We start from the raw sequence: 22,840 nt of genomic DNA on the forward strand, positions 1-22,840 counted from the left end.
AGATCGAGATTTTATATAAGATCAGAAGAAAATTGCAAAATCATAAAATATAATATTATATCTAAGATCCGAAGATTTTACCTAATTATATTTGTAAGATTGGGAGGGGGATGACAAGATTGTAAAACATAAGATCCTAGTCAATTAAAAAAAAGTATATATTTAAAGTATTTTTGCATGATTTTTGTTAGTAGACAAATGTATTAGTAAAAAAATAACTCGTTTTCATATTCATTAAACATGTATGATTAAGTTCTTATACTTTACTACTATCACATGAAACATTTGTTAAAGATTAAGGACATATTTGATTAATTATTATCATTATCATAAGTCAGTTAATAAAAATAAACCATACAAGTGATATGTTTATTCTCTAAACTTTAAATATAAAACTTCATAATTTCAAAAGGCAAGTATTTGTCTCCGCTAACCGTAATTGTTGTTCATCTGCATCTTCATCCTTCTCACATTTAATGGTGGTGGTCGGAAAACGGCCAATCATAGTCGAAACTAGCAAAGATCACACACGATTAATGCTTTTATAATTTTTTCACTATTTAGCTACAACATACAATTATATTTAAGATTGAGATTTGACTCATATTAGTGAGGTAATTATGCATTGTTGAGATAACTAGGGGTTGTTGAAAGTATAACTCATTGTTGAGATAAGTATACGTTGTTGAGAGTATAACTCATATTATTGAGATAATTATGGATAAAGATAGTGGTTTGTTGAGGGAAACTAGAGATTAAAGTTTTAGGTAATCCAAAAAACACACACATATATATATATATATATATATATATATATATATATATATATATATATATATATATATATATATATATATATATATATATATATATATATATATATATATATATATATATATATATATATATATATATATATATATATATATATATATATATATATATATATGGGCTGTAACACTTAAATCCAATGCAATTCACAAGACATAAATAAAGAAAATTATAGCTACTCTATAGTCGCAAACGTATGCAATATGGTCGAACTGCGTGAACGAAGCTATTGTGTGTTTCTCTCTATTCTGATATGTATTCGCGTTTCTGTTCTAACAATTGGTATCAGATGACGCTTAATTCCGAGGTGCGAAATTCGAAGTAACTCGGTTCGACAGAACGAGACATTTTGGTTTATGGAAAAGGACATTTAAGGATTTATTGGCTTAACAAGGTTCACAGAAGGCGCTTCGTGATGAGAAATTGACAAATATCACAACCATTGATTGAAACAAGATGAAGGAGAAGATTGTAGGTTTGATAAGACTTTGCGTTTCTGATGACATGATGAATCATATTCTTGACCTCACAACTCTGAAGGATGTCTATGAAAATTTGGAAAATCAGTACATGTCCAAGACGCTTATGAACAAATTGTTCACGAAGCAGCGTCTCTATAGACTAAAGATGCATGAAGGAGGCGATTTGTAGGCTCATGTCAACGCTTTCAACAACATCCTCGCTGATTTGACACTGTTTGGTGTGAAGGTTGACGATGAGGATAAAGCCATTATTTTATTATGCTCTTTACCAAGCTCTTAAGATCACTTGGTGACCACTCTCATATACGAGAAGGAAACAATCACGCTGGATTTTATTTCTTCTATCCTTTTGCAACATGCATAACGTTGCCAAAGCGTAGAGGAAGGTGAAGGAAGTTCAGGTGAAGGTTTTTTGTGTGTAACAAGGTCAAGACTATGGCAGAGGCAATGGTAAGATAATGAGTTCTAGAAAGAAAAAGAGGTTCAAGTCCAAGGACAGAAAAATAGCAGAATGTTATGGTTGCTGAAGCTAGCGGAAATATACCCGAACGTATCATACGCTCGAACATACAACAGAGTTGCCATCGAACTTTATTTATCCCCAAAGAGAAGGGAAAACATCAATAAAACCCCAGGGAAAGAGATATATTGGGTAAGGAAGTTGGTTATGCAAGGGGAAGGTATTAGCACCCCAAACATCCATGGTACTCCATGGGAACCGTTTTGATTGTTCTCGCTCGAATAGGTGTGATCTAAAGATTACTCGCAAAAGAATGGGAAAAGAAGAGAAATAGATAAAGTGCTTGGTGAGGATTAGAGCCCTCATGCATACGTATCCTCATAGTGCAATGAGGAATTCATAGCTTCGTAGTTCAAGGAACTAGAGGCGGGAGATGGAAGGAAGTGTGATCAAGGTATGGTCTGAACCAAAGAATAATGCTTTGAACTCCAACGAGGGTGAAAAGATGAACCCAAGAGTAAGGTGGTTGTTACCAGTATGCGGGCTAGTAGGACCGCCGCTATAGGGTAAAGCCAAAAAGACGATGAAATAGGTGTTTGGACACAATCTCAAACATCTCTTGGTTCACAAGGTGATGCAAGAAGGAGCACAAAAAGGTAGTGTATTTGGCTCAAAGGTAACTGGTATATCACGTGAAGTGAAGGAAGGTAGAATATGAGTGTATCATGGCGATGAACGGAATGAAGTGACCAAAGTCACAAAATTGAATGTTTGATGATAAGTGATTGAAGAAGTATTATTTGAAATTGAAAGGTGAAAATATAGTGGAATCTATAAAAGAAATGAGATTTGTACCATAGATGGAAACAACTTTAACCGATACGTGGACTACTAAGACCACCACTATAAGGTGTTTAGCCAAAAAAGAAGAAGAAGGAATTAAGTGTTTGGGGTGTAGCCCAAACAACTCTAGGTAGAAATGAGGACTTTACGTTAGGCGTCCTAAAGGGTATGTATGGAATTCCAAAGGAAGTGTATTTCGATGTCAAAGGAATAATATGTCACTGGGTGAACGATTTATGATTGAATGTAGATAATGGATTGTGAAAGATATGGATGGTTCCCTAAGGCGAAGAAGAAATAATTAGAAGTATGCTCGCCAAGGATTCGCATCCTCGTGCCTACGTATTCTCATTGTGCAATGAGAAAGTCAGAGCAATCGTAGTACGGAACCACGAGAATAGAAAGAGAGACATACAATGATGAAAGGTATGACTTGTACCAACAAAATGGTGTCAAAAAGGTATTTGTCCAAGAAACGGACACTCACAAGACAAACCCAATTTTAGAGATTAACTGCCACGAAACAAGGAGAGAGAGATATTTGTCTAAGCGACGGGGGCTTACAAGACAAACGCCAATTCAAGGAATGATTGCAGTACTGGATAGTAGAAGGAATATTGTATCACTGGATGGGGAACAAATAGTTCGAGATCAACAAAGTATAATATCTTGGATCCAAGAAGGAGATAGACTCTGAATCAAAGAGCAAGGTATGCATTCACCCATACGTGGACTAGTAAGACCGCCACTATAGGGTAAAGCCAAAAAGAAAGATTGAATTAAATATTTGGACATAGTCCCAAATAACTCTTGATTGAGGAGATGGACTGTCGTTAAGATATCCCAAAAGGATATACAAGGAGTCCAATGAGAAGTATGATTGATCTCAAAAAGATGGTATTGATAGAATGAATGAAGAAAGATTGATTAATAAATAGGGTATCAATAGATAAGGTAGCTCATGGAGAAACTGGGTTCTCCTGCCTACGTATCCTTATAGTGCAATAAGGAAATAAGAGCTTTCGTAGTTCAACCCACTAGGGTTGAAAGTAAGAATGATTAAAGGCAACAAAATGATTGAATGATTAAATCAAAGTGAATAGAAATGGATAGATGAATGAAGTAAGAGAGTGAAGTGATAAGAGACTTGGTAGTCGCTTGATAAGAATCACACTAAAGTCTATGAATAAGGGCGAACACTTTGAATATTTGGGGCATGCGCCCCATATGCAAAGGTGCTCTAGACGAGGATAGGAGAGACTCCGTCTCGTCATTCCCTATTACTTAAGGCTCGTAGCGTATGATACTTCTCTAAACTGATAAGTTGTTGGTGAAGAATCTTCATTGTTGATCCTTGTATTGATGTTGACCTTGTGTGAAGAAGACTTGGTAGTTTAATCGATTCATATTGCACTAAAGTCTATGAATAAAGGCGAACACTTTGAATATTTGGGGCATACGCCCCATACGCATAGTCGCTCTAGACGAGGATAGGAGAGACTCCGTCTCGTCATTCCTTATTGCTTAAGGATCGTTTCGTACAATTTGAATCATGTTTACCAAGTGTTGACCTTTGATTTATCTTGTATAATCCGCTGCTTGGTGTGACTGAGGATGCCTTGATTGAAGATCTTGACTTGAGGCTTCGAGTTCCATAGCTTAGAAGAAAAGTCCTATTAAGTGATCAATGGTCTTTTGGCCACTCACTTTGGACTATGAGATTATACAAGTTCAAAGGATTTAATTGATCAAAATTACTTTTGATCAATTTAATCATGGGTTTGAAATGACTTGGAATTAGGTTAGTCTTAATCTAAAGGTTAGAATTATTCACAAGCTAATACTAAGGGATCATGTCATGGTTTAGTCAAAAATTTGATTAAAAAGTCTATGTTAAAATTCCTAAGGGAACATGTTATTGTTAATACTTGATTAAATTCTAAGTTAAATTCTAATCCTAAAGGAGCATGTGATTATATGGATAGGAATGTCCAAAATTACCTCTAAAGGGTAAAACCGTCTTTTGATAATTTTAATCGTTATCGAATCTAAAATTCTAATTATGAAAATTCTAGTTAAGCTCAATTAAATTCTAAACCATTCTATTAAAAAAATGCTATTAGATTCTAAAAATGTTCCTATTTCCAAAATTGTTAATATGTCTAGCAAAAACTCTAATTAGACCTAATTTCTAGATCAAAATCAAGAATTTTAACAAACCTACAATATTCCTAATGTCTTTAGGAATCCTAATTAACTCCTAATTAATCTAATTAACCTAAACTCTACTAATCAAAATTAATCTGGTTAACAAAACTAACTAACAAACAAACAAAGAAAAAGGAATAGGCCTTTGTAGAACAGAGGGGGTGTAAGCATGGTTTATGTGTATACTACAAAGTGAGGGCAGGATAGGGTCCAAATGCATGGGCTTCAGTTGCCAAAGCCCAATGCTAAACATATTCTCCTTTTGGCCAGGGGGTGCAGCAAAGTAATTGGAATGAGATAGTAATTTCACTCTGGGCTTGGATGAACCAAGCCCAATTATAATTAAGCCCAATGGATAGGATTTGGCTTGGAAAAAGCCAGCAGAATTTGAACTTGCAAGCGCGCGTTCTTCATGGCACCACCGACACCAGGGCTCCACCACGGGCCACTGCGCCAGAAATCTCTTCTGGTGGCGGTGGCGGCCAAAGCTAAAAAGGATCTACCTCCGACTTTGTCTTAACATACTGATAATGAATCCAACCTCTAAACTCCCTAATTTCTGTCCTAGATCCACAACTGAAACCAAACCCTCAAGAATCCTAAAAAATCAGATCTAAAACACACCTCTATGAACAAGATTCGAGGTTCCTCATGATAGGGCTTTGAATTACCTCAATGAAAAGTTCAGTATGGTAATCGAAAGACAAAGAAACAAAGAAAATGGACCTACCTCCGAAGCTGAGACTTGCTCCGGCGAATGTTGATCGGAGAAGATGAAGACGAAAAATCACTTGTTCAAACGGGTACAATAATGCCTTTATCTTCTTCTGATTTTCTTGTTTTCCAATTCTTCTTCTTCCAAAATTCTGTAGTGTGATAAGGTTAAGCTCTCTCTTCTTGAAGCTTCAACGTGAAGCTTCAATGGAGTTTTAGAAATTGAGCTTTGAGTGTGAGAGGGAGAGGATTCAGAGAGAATTCAGGAGCTTAAGAGTGATGGTTGCCAAGGGTTCCAAAGTGATGGTGAATATGTTGATTTATAGTGATTAGGCTTGGGATTAATGTGGCTTGGAGTTAATTATTGTCAGGTTAGGGGTCAACTTAGGAGCTAGTTGGGGTGAACTCAGTGAGTTTAGTTGGTTAACTCACTGAGTTGGTTGGACTAGCTAATTGGTTAATTGGTTGGTTTTGAGTGATTCCAAGAGCGACTGGTTATGGCAGGTTGGCCTTAAGTGGATTTGGATTTGAAGTTTTGTTCATGACCTGTTAATTAATTGGCTTAGGTATGGGTGACTTGCAGTTGTAGGTAAGTGGCAGTTCAAGTGTGATGCCATGACATGTTGAACCTTTTGTGAGCCAAATTCTGCTATGGGTTCTGCTATTCCCTTGTTTTGCTATGCCTTGCCAACTGGTAGTTGTTTGCGAATTTTGCTGCACTTGTTTTGCTGCAGATTTACTGTGTTCAGAATGTGCTTGGTTGAAGCTTTATTTGAAGTTTCGTCGAGTGCTTGTACCGAGACCTATCGTGACATGAATGAGGTTCTACAGGATGCTTCAGCTGACTCATGGTTTTTTTTCTGGTGTTTATGCATGTGTGCATTTGTCTTGAATTGCAAGCCTTGGCTACCTTCGATGATGGGGGTTCATGTTTCAATCCAAAGGTTCAATTCTCACAGTAGTGCAAAAATTCATGTAAAACAAGTTATGAGTCGACTCAAACATGGAATGAGTCGACTCAAATAGAGTTTATTCCAGGGTTGAGTCGACCTATGACTCGACCTGTTCGGACCCACGGCGAAATGGTTCAAAGAAAAATGGGACATGAGTCGACGTAAAGGGCGGATGAGTCGACTCACTTAAGTTTCCCAGAATTGAGTCGACCTGTGAGTCGACCTGTTTGGACCTGAAGGTTTTGCTTCGAGTCATGAGTCGACTCACAGAGCTGAAACTTCCAAAAATGATTTTTTGCAATGTATTATGACATTTCCTTGCATTTTTTGTATGTAATGGATATTTTATGGATGAAAATGAAAGCAATTGGCCAATTGAATGAAAATACATGAATCTGTCACATGAAATGGATTGAATTCTAGGCTTCTATGATCATGATGAATGGAAATTATGAGACCGAAGACTTGGGTTATGACTAATAGACTCAAGCACCAATGATGGAACCACAATCACAGAGACAAAATGAATGGACCAAGCACGGGAGGCTGAGTGGAACACACACTGAGTGAAAGATCACATGGGCTTAGGGTTAAGAACCACCATTAGGGTTTCCATATCCTAAGGATCGCCAAAGTGAGGTCTTCATGAATGTATGTCTCACAGATCAAGATATTGGGGTTCCCAATATCTCCAGAGGAAAAGTCAAGACTTGATTAAGGTTTTATAAGGCATAGTCTTCAATCCAGATCTTTGAATCAATCAAGATACTTCTCAACAAAGCCAAAGTTCCATGATCCCCATTCTTATGAGATTAGGGTTTTGGAGGCCTCTGAACCTTGGTGCAAGTCCAAACCAAGCATTTCCAGTTATTGTACAAACAACCCTCAGCCCCACAAGCCAAGCACTTGGAATCCATGGGTAATGAATAATGCTTATGCATGAGTTATTAATGTATGTAATTGAACTCTAGTCAAATGGTTAGATGGAGATATGAAGTAAAGGGGAGGGAAAATTTTAGGGTACAACAACTGCCCATATTTAATCTTCTTGAACCTGAATACGAGAATTGCGGACGCTTTTCAGGTATTCGAGGTGGAAGAGGATTAAATATCGACGTGTCCAAAATTTGCTTGAACGGGTGGTCACATTGTTGCCGGACAGGTCTTTGATGTGCATAGAGTATCATGGTGGAGAGTATGATATGCGTGGTGCATGATGTATGCAGTATTTTCATGATGCGTGCATGTTTTATTGGTTGGACATATGCCATTTGTGGGGGATATGGTTCTTTATTCTGACGAGAACTCCGACTCGTCATCGAAGATCGGAAGGTGGATATTGTGAAATATCCACCTGCTAGAGAATACCGGGATGCAGAAACCAACAGGGCAGTCAATTGGATGTCACAGGTGTTCAAACAAAACTCTTTCGGGCTACTAGTCATCTTTTAAGTTCATAGGGATTTCACAATAATGCATAAAGTTTCTCTTTAGTGTAGCTTTTATTATTCTTCGAAATTTTAAGGCATTATGCAAATAAGATAAATCAATTATTTTTCATACAAAATATGGAAGGAGGGGAAAAAGTACTTGATGAAATAAACTGAATTTTATTGATTATGAATAGAACTGTACATATGGTATGTACAAAGATGCAAACACCCTTGATAAGAGTGTTGCCAAAATTGAAGAAATAAATGAAATGGCAATGGGAAATGTTTTTGTATCTTTCCATTGATTACAACATTGGCCTTAGTCTACCATAGAATATGAATTTCGAGACCTCGCTTCGATTGGCGATGATTGGATCGATCCTTGACCATCTAATATCTAGCTTGTAGCGTAATGGGCTCAAGGATCATAGTCAATGCCTTTATCCCTAACTTCTACCTGGACATTTTTCATTCTTTTCGTCCACCGGGATGCTCGTTTTTGCCTAAGTCGCCCTTTCTGGTTTTCGACTTAGTGAGCTTTATATTTGATCCCTAACTTTTGCATGCAAAATTCATTTTTTGGTCCATTGGGATAGCCATTTTTGCATAGATCAATCTTGTGAAGATTAATCTAGCAGGCTTTCGTCATTTCTTTTTAGGCATAATATTTTTTGAATATGTCTGCATTCACTGGCAATGGCAAGTCTTCCCCATCCATTATTGTGAGGATTAGAGCCCCACTAGAGAAGGCCTTCTTGATAACGAAAGGTCCCTCATAGTTGGGAGTCCATTTGCCTCGCGGGTCTGAGTGAATGGCATAATACCTTTTGAGCACGAGTTCCCCTGTGCGGTACTTGTAACACCCCGAATATTGTTAGATTAATTTAAATATTATTTTAATATGATTATTTGAAGGTAAAATGAATTATTAAATAATATTGGGAATTATTATTATTATTATAGATGTTATTTATTTTAATAATAATTAAAATAAATAAAATAAATGGAATATGAAGAGTGGAAGGGTAAAAGTGGAATTTGATAAAAGAGGCCAAAGTGAGAACTCAGAGTGTTTTCACGTATTTTTGCCTCAGAGTCAGAGAAAGGGAGAAACGCTGAAGAGAAAGAGAAGGAAGAGGAAAAGGCCAAAGATTGCTCAGAACTTCCTTCAATCCAAAGAGGTAAGGGGTCTGAACCTTATTAAACGATAATATGCGAGCAAATTCATGATATATGTTGGATTGTTGATGGATTTTGGGGATTTTAGGGAGATTGGGAAAGTTGGGGTTTTGATCGAAATTCTCCGATCTGTGAGTTTTGTTGAGTTATATGCATTATAATCGAAGTATGTTGTGTATATATGACTGTTAAATGTTGATATTGGGTTGTTAGCTGTGGGGTATGAGTTATGGCGAGTAGAGAAGCAAAGCTGCGCTGGTTTCCGTAGCAGATGGCTTCTGTTCGTGCGCGATTCGCGGCGCGAAGCCCAGTTCGCGGCGCGAACTGGGCAGGATTCAGAGGAGTTTTGTAACGCATCGTTCGCGGCGCGTACTGAAGCGAATTAATTGTTCGCGACGCGATCCTTCGTTCGTGGCGCGTCCTGGAGTAATGGAGGAGTTCGCGGCGCGTCCCTATGTTGGCGGCGCGAACTGTGCTGTGAAGCTAATGTTGGTGAGTTTTTGAGTACGTTGAGTTGCGAGACTCTTAGTAAGTCGCTGTAATTGTATTATAAACAATTAACAGTGATTATATGATTGTGTATGAGGTGTTTATGATGATGAGATGTTGAATTTACGTGTTTAGTTATAAATGTGTTATGTAACGATGTGATATCGTTGTAATGTTGTTGTTGTTTTGTTGAGTTGTATGTCATGCTATTAATGATGATGATAACATGACTATATGATGCTGTTGTTGCTATGTTGATTATGATGCATGTTTGGTGTGCATGCATTCATGAAAGGCCGATGCCTAGTGATAAACGGACTGAGTTCCAATGATGTTGTTGAATCCGGGCTTGTTGAGAGGCTTGGTTCCTTGCGGGGAACTCGGATTCTATGGTGATGAATCTGGGAGTGGTGATCCTGTAGTTGGTCACAAAATGGGTATACCGAGTCGTGTTGAGTCATGCATGGGTGTGTGCATTGCATTTGATATGTTGTTTTGTTGATGTTCATGAGTATGTTGATTATGATGATTATGATGAGCTGTGTTGGCATATGTGAAATATATTTATGTTTATATTTCTGTCGTTATATTATTATTTAATAATGTAATTCTCACCCCTTCTGCATGTGTTTATGTTCATCTATGATGAGCAATGTGCAGATAAAGAGGAGTAGCTATTGTTGAGGTTTGAAGAATAAGTGTAGAGTTATTCTACAGAGTCGAGTCAAATGCTCTGGTCATGTGACACCGGGGTTATGGGATTCGATAGATAATTGGTTATTATTTACGTTGTTTATGATGACTAATATGTTGAGATGCTTTGTTGAGATAATGTTGAAACATTATTATGAATTGTTATATGATGAATGATAATATTTGTGTTGTTGTCCGCTGCGAAGTTTTAATAAAATAAATAATATGTTTTATGTTGTGATGCGATAAGTGTTATGTTGTAAGAAATGTAAACTCTTCTACATGTTGTACTCTGATAATCTATTTAAATATGTCGTTTGGGTAGAAGGGTGTTACATTAGTGGTATCAGAGCATAGTCAGTCCAGTCGAGTCATAATGTGATGTTTTCCCTGTTGGTCGATTAGTGTAAATGACACTGTCGATATTTAACGGTTGTGGTTGTGTTGTGCAGAGTATGGCTGGAGAAAATGACCGTGCGATTGCTGAGGCTTTGGCTGCTATGGCGCAGGCTATGCAGGCGCAGTAGAATCCGCCGGTCGACGAGTTTAAGAATTTGGGAAGGTTTCTGAAGAATAACCCTCCTACATTCAAAGGGCGCTATGATCCAGATGGTGCTCAGATTTGGCTGAGGGAAATTGAGAAGATGTTCCGGGTGATGACGTGTACTGAAGCACAGAAGGTGCAGTTTGGTACGCATATGTTATCTGAAGAGGCTGAAAACTGGTGGGATAACACTCGCCAGAGAATTGAAGTACCAGGTGCTGAGATGACTTGGGAAAGGTTCAAGACGGTCTTTCTGGAGAAATATTTTCCTGCTGATGTGCGATGTAAGAAGGAGATGGAATTTCTAGAACTGAAGCAGGGTAACATGTCTGTTGCTGATTACGCTTCGAAGTTTGAGGAGCTGGTGCAGTATTGTCCTCATTATAATGATGCTGATGCTGAGGAATCCAAGTGTGTCAAGTTTGAGAACGGGTTGCGTCCCGAGATCAAACAAGGCATTGGTTACCAGGAGATTCGTAGGTTTCCTACACTGGTTAATAAGTGCAGGATATTTGATGAAGATAGCAAGGCTAGGACTGCTCATTACAAGAGTCTTAGTGAGAAGAAGAATAAGGATCGTGGTAGTCCTTATGCATCTCCGAATGGTAAAGGTAAGCAGAAAGTGGTAGATGAGAAGAAGCCAAGTGGGGGAGGATCTCCCATAGCTGGTAAATGTTTCAAGTGTGGCGAGCCAGGCCACCGTGCTGATAGCTGTACCAAGAAAGTGCTGAGATGTTTCCGATGCGGTCAGGCTGGTCATAGAGTTACTGAATGTAAGGATGCTGGTCCGACATGTTTTAATTGTGGCGAGGAAGGCCATATCAGTTCGCAGTGCTCGAAACCGAAGAAGGCGGCTACTGCAGCTCATACTACTGGTAGGGTGTTTGCTCTGAGTGGGGCTGAAGCTCCTAAAGAAGATAATCTGATTAAAGGTACTTGCTTGATTAATAATGTTGAATTGCTTGCTATTGTTGACACTGGTGCTACTCATTCGTTTATTTCGTATGAGTGTGCGACCAGGATTGGTGTGATTATGTCGTCCCTAGGCGGAAGTATGGTGATAGATACTCCTGCTAATGGTTCTGTGAAGACTTCTGTTGTCTGTCGAGGTTGTCATTTGACGATCTTTGAGAGAGAGTTCGTGGTTGATTTGGTGTGCTTACCCTTGCACCAAATTGATATTATTCTGGGAATGAATTGGCTAGAATTCTATGGCGTGTTTATCAACTGCTATAGGAAGACGGTGCGGTTTTCTGAAGTTGGTGAGAATGATGAGGCAAGATTTCTATCTGCTAGGCAGGTGGGGGATTTTGTGAAAGATGAAGCTCAGATATTCGCTTTATTTGCGTCTCTGCAAGCGGATAAGAAAGTGGTGAGTGTAGATTTGCCTGTTGTCTGTGAATTTCAGGATGTGTTTCCGGAGGATGTAAGTGATTTACCTCCAGAACGTGAAGTCGAATTTGCCATTGACTTAGTACCAGGTACGAGTCCAGTGTCGATGTCTCCTTATAGAATGTCGGCAACTGAATTAGTTGAATTGAAGAAGCAACTTGAAGAATTGCTTGAGAAGAAGTTTGTGCGTCCAAGTGTTTCTCCTTGGGGTGCACCAGTATTGTTAGTGAAGAAGAAAGAAGGTACGATGAGGTTGTGTGTCGATTATCGGCAGTTGAATAAGGTGACTATCAAGAATCGGTATCCATTGCCGAGGATTGATGATTTGATGGACCAGTTGGTTGGAGCTCATGTTTTCAGTAAGATTGATTTGCGGTCGGGTTATCATCAGATCCGAGTGAAGTCAGATGATATTGCGAAGACTGCTTTCCGTACGAGGTATGGTCATTATGAATACACTGTGATGCCGTTCGGTGTGTCTAATGCTCCAGGTGTGTTTATGGAATATATGAATCGTATATTTCATCCGTACCTTGATAATTTTGTTGTGGTGTTCATAGATGATATATTGATATATTCTGAGACGGAAGAAGAGCATGCAGGACATCTGAGAACTGTTTTGCAGGTGTTAAGAGAAAAGAAATTATATGCAAAGTTATCTAAATGTGAGTTCTGGTTGAAGGAAGTGAGTTTCCTTGGCCATGTGATTTCGAGTGGTGGGATTTCTGTTGATCCTGCTAAAGTTGATGCTGTATTACAGTGGGAGACTTCGAAGTCTGCTACTGAGATACGCAGTTTTCTGGGGTTAGCTGGTTATTATCGCAGATTTATTGAGGGCTTCTCTAAGTTGGCATTGCCGTTGACGCAGTTGACTAAGAAGGGTCAAGTGTATGTGTGGGATGCAGCTTGTGAAGCGAGTTTTGTTGAGTTGAAGAGGCGGTTGACCAGTGCTCCAGTGTTGATCTTGCCTAATCCTGGTGAGTCCTTCGTTGTTTATTGTGATGCTTCTTTGATGGGTCTTGGTGGTGTTTTGATGCAGAATGGTAAAGTTGTAGCTTATGCTTCTAGACAGTTGAAAGTTCATGAGAGGAATTATCCTACGCATGATCTAGAACTTGCAGCTGTTGTATTTGTGTTGAAAATGTGGAGGCATTATCTGTATGGTTCCAGATTCGAAGTGTTCAGTGATCACAAGAGTCTGAAGTATCTGTTTGATCAGAAAGAGTTAAATATGAGGCAGAGAAGGTGGTTAGAATTACTGAAGGATTTTGACTTTGAATTGAGTTATCATCCCGGTAAGGCTAACGTAGTTGCAGATGCGCTGAGTAGAAAGTCTCTACATATGTCTATGATGATGGTTCGGGAGCTTGAGTTAATTGAACAGTTCCGTGATATGAGTTTGGGTTGTGAAGTTTCCGCTGATAGTGTAAAGTTGGGTATGCTGAAGTTGACTAGTGGAATTCTGGAAGATATTCAGAATGGTCAGCAAGTTGATGTCGCTCTAGTTGATCATATTACTATGGTTAACCAGGGTAATGGTGGTAATTTTGAGATTGATGAGAATGGCATCCTGCGATTTAAAGGTAGAGTTTGTGTTCCTGAGGTGTCTGAATTGAAAAAGAGTATTCTTGAAGAGGGCCATAGGAGTGGATTGAGTATCCATCCAGGTGCAACTAAAATGTATCAAGATTTGAAGAAGTTGTTTTGGTGGGCTGGTATGAAAAGAGATGTTGCTAAGTTTGTGTATGCCTGTTTGACTTGTCAGAAGTCAAAGATTGAACATCAGAAACCGGCAGGTATGATGCAACCTTTGAAGATTCCTGAATGGAAGTGGGATAGCATTTCCATGGATTTTGTGACGGGATTGCCGAGGACGGTGAAAGGTAATGATTCTATTTGGGTGATTGTGGATCGATTGACTAAGTCGGCGCATTTCTTGCCGATGAAGATTAATCACTCATTAGAGAAGTTGGCAGAGTTGTATATTGAGGAGATAGTGAGGCTGCATGGTATTCCATCCAGTATGGTGTCTGATAGAGATCCCAGATTTACTTCTAGATTTTGGGAAAGTTTGCAGAAAGCGTTGGGGACTAAGTTGAGGTTGAGTTCAGCTTATCATCCTCAGACTGATGGTCAGACTGAAAGAACTATCCAATCCTTGGAGGATTTGTTGAGAGCTTGTGTGTTGGAGCAGAGTGGTTCTTGGGATAGTTATTTGCCGTTGGTGGAGTTTACTTATAATAATAGTTTTCATGCTAGTATCGGTATGGCTCCATATGAAGCATTGTATGGTAGGAGGTGTAGAACTCCATTGTGTTGGTATGAATCAGGTGAGAGTGTTGTACTCGGACCTGAGATTGTGCAGCAGACGACTGAAAGGGTTAAGATGATTCAGGAGAAAATGAAGATTTCTCAGAGTCGTCAGAAGAGTTATCATGATAAGAGGAGAAAGGCACTTGAGTTCCAAGAGGGAGATCATGTGTTCTTGAGAGTTACTCCGACGACAGGTGTGGGTAGAGCTTTAAAGTCTAAAAAGCTTACTCCGAGGTTTGTGGGTCCGTATCAGATTTTGAAGAGGGTTGGGGAAGTGGCGTATCGGATAGCTTTACCGCCGTCGCTTTCTAATCTGCATGATGTGTTTCATGTATCTCAGTTGAGAAAATATATTGCGGATCCTTCGCATGTTGTTCAGTTGGATGATATCCAGGTGAGGGATAATTTGACCGTTGAGGTGTTGCCAATTCGGATAGATGACCGAGAAGAGAAGACCCTGAGAGGTAAGAAGATTGCTCTAGTGAAAGTTGTTTGGGGAGGTCCAGCTGGTGAGAGCTTGACTTGGGAGCGTGAAGATCAGATGAAGGAGTCGTATCCGGCTCTATTTGCTTGAGGTATGTTTTCGAGGACGAAAACTTCTAAAGTGGGGGAGAGTTGTAACACCCCGAATATTGTTAGATTAATTTAAATATTATTTTAATATGATTATTTGAAGGTAAAATGAATTATTAAATAATATTGGGAATTATTATTATTATTATAGATGTTATTTATTTTAATAATAATTAAAATAAATAAAATAAATGGAATATGAAGAGTGGAAGGGTAAAAGTGGAATTTGATAAAAGAGGCCAAAGTGAGAACTCAGAGTGTTTTCACGTATTTTTGCCTCAGAGTCAGAGAAAGGGAGAAACGCTGAAGAGAAAGAGAAGGAAGAGGAAAAGGCCAAAGATTGCTCAGAACTTCCTTCAATCCAAAGAGGTAAGGGGTCTGAACCTTATTAAACGATAATATGCGAGCAAATTCATGATATATGTTGGATTGTTGATGGATTTTGGGGATTTTAGGGAGATTGGGAAAGTTGGGGTTTTGATCGAAATTCTTCGATCTGTGAGTTTTGTTGAGTTATATGCATTATAATCGAAGTATGTTGTGTATATATGACTGTTAAATGTTGATATTGGGTTGTTAGTTGTGGGGTATGAGTTATGGCGAGTAGAGAAGCAAAGCTGCGCTGGTTTCCGTAGCAGATGGCTTCTGTTCGCGCGCGATTCGTGGCGCGAAGCCCAGTTCGCGGCGCGAACTGGGCAGGATTCAGAGGAGTTTTGTAACGCATCGTTCGCGGCGCGTACTGAAGCGAATTAATTGTTCGCGACGCGATCCTTCGTTCGCGGCGCGTCCTGGAGTAATGGAGGAGTTCGCGGCGCGTCCCTATGTTGGCGGCGCGAACTGTGCTGTGAAGCTAATGTTGGTGAGTTTTTGAGTACGTTGAGTTGCGAGACTCTTAGTAAGTCGCTGTAATTGTATTATAAACAATTAACAGTGATTATATGATTGTGTATGAGGTGTTTATGATGATGAGATGTTGAATTTACGTGTTTAGTTATAAATGTGTTATGTAACGATGTGATATCGTTGTAATGTTGTTGTTGTTTTGTTGAGTTGTATGTCATGCTATTAATGATGATGATAACATGACTATATGATGCTGTTGTTGCTATGTTGATTATGATGCATGTTTGGTGTGCATGCATTCATGAAAGGCCGATGCCTAGTGATGAACGGACTGAGTTCCAATGATGTTGTTGACTCCGGGCTTGTTGAGAGGCTTGGTTCCTTGCGGGGAACTCGGATTCTATGGTGATGAATCTGGGAGTGGTGATCCTGTAGTTGGTCACAAAATGGGTATACCGAGTCGTGTTGAGTCATGCATGGGTGTGTGCATTGCATTTGATATGTTGTTTTGTTGATGTTCATGAGTATGTTGATTATGATGATTATGATGAGCTGTGTTGGCATATGTGAAATATATTTATGTTTATATTTCTGTCGTTATATTATTATTTAATAATGTAATTCTCACCCCTTCTGCATGTGTTTATGTTCATCTATGATGAGAAATATGCAGATAAAGAGGAGTAGCTATTGTTGAGGTTTGAAGAATAAGTGTAGAGTTATTCTACAGAGTCGAGTCAAATGCTCTGGTCATGTGACACCGGGGTTATGGGATTCGATAGATAATTGGTTATTATTTACGTTGTTTATGATGACTAATATGTTGAGATGCTTTGTTGAGATAATGTTGAAACATTATTATGAATTGTTATATGATGAATGATAATATTTGTGTTGTTGTCCGCTGCGAAGTTTTAATAAAATAAATAATATGTTTTATGTTGTGATGCGATAAGTGTTATGTTGTAAGAAATGTAAACTCTTCTACATGTTGTACTCTGATAATCTATTTAAATATGTCGTTTGGGTAGAAGGGTGTTACAGTACTCACGAGGAAGAACTTTCTTATCAAAAGCTCGTTTGAGGCGTATTTGGTACAACTGACCATGACAAATGGCCGTCAACCGCTTTTCTTCTATCAGATTCAGCTGGTCATACCGTGATTGAACCCGTTCAGCTTCATCGAGGTTAGCCTCCATGATGACTCTGAGAGAAGGGATCTCGACTTCAATTGGCAGGACATCCTCTATCCCATATACCAACGAGTATGGAGTTGCCCTAGTGGATGTGCGAACCGAGGTTGTGTAACCATACAGAGTAAAGGGTAACATCTCATGCCAGTCCTTGTATGCCTTGACCATTTTTTGGGACGATTCTCTTGATATTCTTATTAGCTGCTTCTACGGTGCCGTTCATTTTGGGCCGGTATGGTGAAGAGTTATGGTGCTCGATCTTAAAATCTCTGCACAGCTCCTTCATCATGTTGTTGTTGAGATTACTGGAATTATCAGTGATGATATTGCTAGGTATCCCATAGCGGAAAATGATCTCTTTCTTGATAAACCGGGTAACCACTTGTCGAGTGACGTTGGCAGACGAAGCAACTTCGACCCATTTCGTGAAGTATTGGATGGTGACCAGGATGAATATATGACCGTTGGAAGCTTTAGGCTCTATCATCCCAATCATATCAATACCCCACATAGAAAAAGGCCATGAAGAAGTCAAAAAATTCAATGGAGTCGTTGGCACGAAGATCTTGTCACCATATATCTGACATTTGTGACATCTTCTAACAAAGTTGTAACAGTCAACCTCCATTGTCGTCCAATAATACCCAGCCCGAAGGATCTTCTTGGCTATAGCAGGACCTTTTGCATGCACACCCTCGCAACCTTCATGTATGTATTTTATGATCGTACTAGCCTCGTGTCTATCCATGCATATGAGCAGTACAGAATCATAACTTTGCTTATATAACACATCGCTGTTTAGGAAGAACTTGGAAGAGAGTCTTCTTAGAGCCTTCCTATCAGTAATGGATATACTCCAGGGATATTGCTGTTTCTCCAGAAATGTCTTTATGTCATAGAACCAAGGCTTATCATCAGGATCTGCCTTGATTGCTAGACAGTGCGCTAGTTCATCTAAGTGGTAAATATGTATAGCTGGCGCTTCATTCTTCCATTTGACTTTGAACATAGACGCCAACGTAGCTGGAGCATCTGCTAACTGATTTTCTTCCCTAGGAATATGATGAAAAGAGATTTCATCAAAGTAGGGTATCATATTTCTAATATGCTCCTTGTAAGGTATCAACTTGCTATCCCGAGTCTCCCAATCACCTTTCACCTGACTTATTATCAGAGCTGAATCACCGTATACCTCAAGAATCTTGATCCTTAAGTCGATGACCGTCTCCAAACCGTAGATACATGTTTCATATTCTTCCATATTGTTGGTGCAGTCAAAATATAATCTAACGCTAAAATGGAGGTGGAAACCGGTTGGAGAAGTGATAACAGCACCTATGCCATGGCCACGAGCATTAAAAGCACCGTCGAACACAAGCGTACATCGCGATCCTGGTTGGGGGCCTTCCTCAGGGTTTATCTCGGAGCCTGGCATAGTGAAGTCTCTAATAAACATAATGTCTTCATCTGGAAAGTCAAACCTCAACGGATGATAACCTTCGACAGGTAGGTGAGCAAGGTAGTCAGACAAAACACTCCCTTTTATCACTTTCTGGGTCACATACTGAATATCATACTCGGTCAGCAACATTTGCCTCTGGGAAATTCTACCAGTAACAACAGGCTTTTCGAAGATATACTTTATCGGATCCATTTTGGATATCAATAAAGTGGTATGGCAAATCATATATTATCTCAGGCGTCGAGCAGCCCAAGTCAAAATACAACAAGTCTTCTTCAAAAGTGAGTATCTGGTCTCACATTCAGTGAATTTCTTGCTGAGATAGTAGATAGCATGTTCCTTTTTGCCTGTGTCGTCATGTTGACCCAAAACGCATCCCATAGATCCATCGAGTACTGTGAGGTACATAACCAGAGGCCTACCAGGAACCGATGGTATCAGGATTGGTGGTTCTTGCAAGTACTTTTTTATTTTTTTGAATGCTGCTTGGCAATCATCGTTCCACACAATCGATTGATTCTTTCTCAATAGTTTGAATATTGGTTCACAGGTAGCCGTTAAGTGTGATATGAATATGGAGATGTAGTCGAGTCGACCAAGGAAACCTTAAATTTCTTTTTCTGTTCGGGGAGATGGCATTTCTTGGATGGCTCGAACTTTGTAGGGATCAAACTCAATACCTTTTTGACTGACTATGAAGCCCAAGAGTTTACCGAATCGAACCCCAAAAGTGCATTTAGCTGGATTCAGTCGCAACTTAAACTTTCAGAGTCTGACAAACAATTTCCTCAGGTTCACCAAATGATCTTCCTCAGTTCTGGATTTAGCAATCATGTCGTTCACGTAAATCTGAATCTCTTCATGAATCATATCGTGAAAGAGGGTTACCATGGCACACTAGTATGTTGCCCCTGCATTCTTCAAGCCGAATGACATTACTTTATAGAAGTAAGTTCCCCAGGGTGTGATGAAAGTCGTCTTCTCCATATCTTCTGGCGACATCTTTATCTGATTATACCCAGAGAACCCATCCATGAAAGAAAAGACGAAAAATTGAGCTGTATTATCAACCAAAACGTCAATATGAGGCAAAGGGAAGTCATCTTTCGGACTCACTCTATTGAGGTCTCGGTAATCTACACACATTCTGACTTTGCCATCTTTCTTTGGAACTGGGACGATATTAGCAACCCATTGCGGATACTCAGAAATGGCCAGAAAGCCAACATCAAACTGCTTCTTAACCTCTTCCTTGATCTTGAGTTCCATGTCAGGTCTAGTCCTTCTGAGTTTTTGCTTGACGGGAGGACATTCAGGCTTGAGTGGCAAGTGATGTTCAACGATACTAGTGTCTAACCCTGGCATATCTTGATACGACCAAGCGAAGACGTTAACATACTCGTGCAATAACTCTACCAACTCGGAGTGTACATGCTTGGAAAGAGATGCCCCAACTTTCACTTCTTTTTTTATCAGTTTTAGAACCAAAATTAATGACATCCACTGGTTCTTTATATGGCTGAATCTCTTTCTCTTTGTTCTCAAGGAGTAGTGCTAGTTCAACTGGTAATTCACAATCTTCCTCACTGTCATCTTCAATTTGGTTGATTGGAAATCCAGATTTATAGTTGATCTTTGCCATGTCGTAATCAATAATTTTGTTTGCTCTGCATATGATGAGCTTATTTTAGTATGCTTTTTAAGAAAGTGGAAAAAATAAAAAGAAATCTTTTGCCATTTCGTTGTTTTAATGAAAAAGTAAAAACAACTGAAAGAAAAGGGAACACAAGTTTTTCATGCAAAAGTACTTTTTTATTTATTCACATAATACTTTCAAACATGGAGGCCCTTACAAGCTATCCTCTCGTCTCGGATATTATCATTTTACTAACCAAAATACCAAAAATATGTCTTTGCATTTGCCTAACTCTTTTGTAGGTAGGGCATGATCATCATTGATCTATCAAGTTCATATCTAGGGTTTAAGACCCTCATGGCTAAAAGTACAATCAAGAATTGATCCAAAATGTCTCAAAGCATCATATATGAGTCCCAATGATCTCTACATGTCATATTGATCAAGTATTCTTCAAGAGTTTGGAGGTGATTTGCCTTGGAAACCCTAGTTTGACTGGGTATCTTGAGTAACTTCTCCAACAAGCTATCTCACCAATTGATCAAATTTCTCAAGGGACACTTCAAAATTCATCATATTATGCATATATGATCTACCATGAGCCTATAAAGTCAAGAGAATTGAAGGTTAGCAAGTTGGTTGATGGTGGTTGGCCAGATGAATTCATCTGATAAAAAATGGGTCTCCCTGGACCTTATCTCCTACAATTTTCACCATATAAAAATTATTCCAAGATAAAAGTTACTCTAAATGACATTCCAAACAACTTTCATGTTGATACCTAGAGCTAGTTTTTCTTGGAAAATCATTTCCTATGTTGAAACGTTATAGGTCATTTTGTCTAAACCCTAATTTGAAAGTCAACTTTCCAAGGCCATAACTTGCTCAATTTTTATGATATGAAATATTTCCAAGTTTCAAAATCAAATTCAAGGTGTCCACTTCATTTTTTATGTTTGAAGTGAGAGATAAATTAACTTTTATGAGCATGTGATATGAGGATACATTATAGGTCATTTTTGACCTATACCATTGAACAAGTGATTTTCCTCAACTTCAAAAATGCATAACTTTATCATTATAAATCCAAATTACATGCAATAGGTGACCATTTTGAAGGTATTTGAAATAGCTACAACTTTTATCAAGACACGTTTCTCATTTGGAGCTCACATAAAAAGTTAAGCAAGGTGGAATCTTGAGATATATGACTTAACACTTAGAAAATTTTTCAACATGTTGAAATTTCCAAACTTCCACCTCAAAATTCACCATGATCCAAGTTCAAATTGGAAAAGTTTCCAACATCAAAGTTGTTCCCCTTGATCTAAGCTTTCCAAATAACCCTATTTCATGCATTTTGGATGAGGTTTGCTAGGGTTGCGCATGGTCTTAACAGGTCTGCATCATTGGAGAAAATCAAATGTCCAAAACTCCATTTCACTTTGCCTTGCCATTCAAGCATGATTTGAACTTCAATACAATTTCAATTGGATCATAATGGATTGCTTTATGGGCCTGTACACGCCCATGCAAGATTGTGCATCACCCTTGCCATTTTTAGCAATTTTTCAAGTGTGCAATTATCAATCCCAAATGCTATAAATACAAGGCCTTTGAGCTCATTTCAAAGACACCTTGCGCGCCAGCTTTGCCCCCCAATTGAAACCCCCACCATTCAAAGGAAAACCTGAGAATTTTCAACTTGAAAATTGAGTTTGAATCTCACTGTTTGGAGATTCAAAAACTCCAGGATCCAAAGCTTTGTACCATTGCCAAACCACTTATGCAAGCTCCTCGAGTGTGGTCAAGTCAAGTTTGAAGCAAGAAAGATCCATTTCTGCACAGCATTGAAGGTAATTTTCAGAAATCTTCTTGTCTTCGATTCTCACTCAATTCTCATGAATTCTCTTGGATCTTTGGTTGTCTGAAGTCCTACCAATGTAGATAAGAAGATTGAGTTACTTTGAGATCAAATCGAAGCAACTCAGTTGACACACCTCAAAATTCGACTCCTCATATCTTTCTATATATTTGGAGTTAGTTAAAATTGAGGTCAGATTCGTGCTCTACGCCATTTTTTCTTTCAGATCATGTCCTCTTTTTTTTATTTTGGTGATGGTGATGAGTGAACCAGTCCGGTGGACCTCGCCTAAGAAGGTGACTGGAGGTCCAGCGCCGGTGGTGTGCTCGACAAGTTTTGAGCCATTGATCATGTTTAAATTTTTTTAATCTTGAGCGTACATACTGATTACCACGCGCGTGATTAGTTGACTCAAGTGCATGGTAGATTGCGTGCGCTCAGCCACTTGATATGCCACCTCAATTAATGAGGGAGATCAAGTGGTCCACGTTTTTTTTGTTTTTTTGATTTTTATTTTATTTCATTTGATTTTCATTAATTCATATTAATTTGAATATTGATCCAAAAAATATGAGAATTTCACCAAATTTTTTAAAATAAATTCCTCTTTCATATTTTGAAGTAAAATTATTTTTTGGATCATTATTAATATTTTTCATGATTTAATTGATTTTGTGAATATTTTTAATCATTTAAAAATACTTTTAAGTCTCCAAAAATTCTGAAATTTTTCTC

General features: G+C 38.6%; 1 protein-coding gene across 1 annotated transcript; it reads right to left on the minus strand.

The window, feature by feature from the left end:
• Positions 1-397: 397 nt before the first annotated feature.
• LOC127103465 (uncharacterized) lies at positions 398-18,797 on the minus strand. Its single transcript, XM_051040720.1, has 2 exons — positions 17,873-18,797; positions 398-513 (listed from the first exon to the last, which is right to left on the minus strand). Exons 1-2 carry the CDS (start codon positions 18,795-18,797, stop codon positions 398-400), a joined length of 1,041 nt encoding a protein of 346 aa, XP_050896677.1.
• Between the last annotated feature and the right edge of the window lie 4,043 nt (positions 18,798-22,840).

The sequence above is a fragment of the Lathyrus oleraceus genome, chromosome 7, assembly GCF_024323335.1.
Source record: "Lathyrus oleraceus cultivar Zhongwan6 chromosome 7, CAAS_Psat_ZW6_1.0, whole genome shotgun sequence".
In the NCBI taxonomy this organism is placed as follows: domain Eukaryota; kingdom Viridiplantae; phylum Streptophyta; class Magnoliopsida; order Fabales; family Fabaceae; genus Lathyrus; species Lathyrus oleraceus.

Bases quoted from the DNA above. Each gene is read 5' to 3' on its own strand.
- LOC127103465 (XM_051040720.1), bottom strand. From the start codon at position 18,797: ATGGATCCGATAAAGTATATCTTCGAAAAGCCTGTTGTTACTGGTAGA. The intron at 514-17,872 runs GTACGATCATAA...GATCTTTGCTAG, and splicing joins CATGGATAGACACGAGGCTA to TTTCGACTATGATTGGCCGT.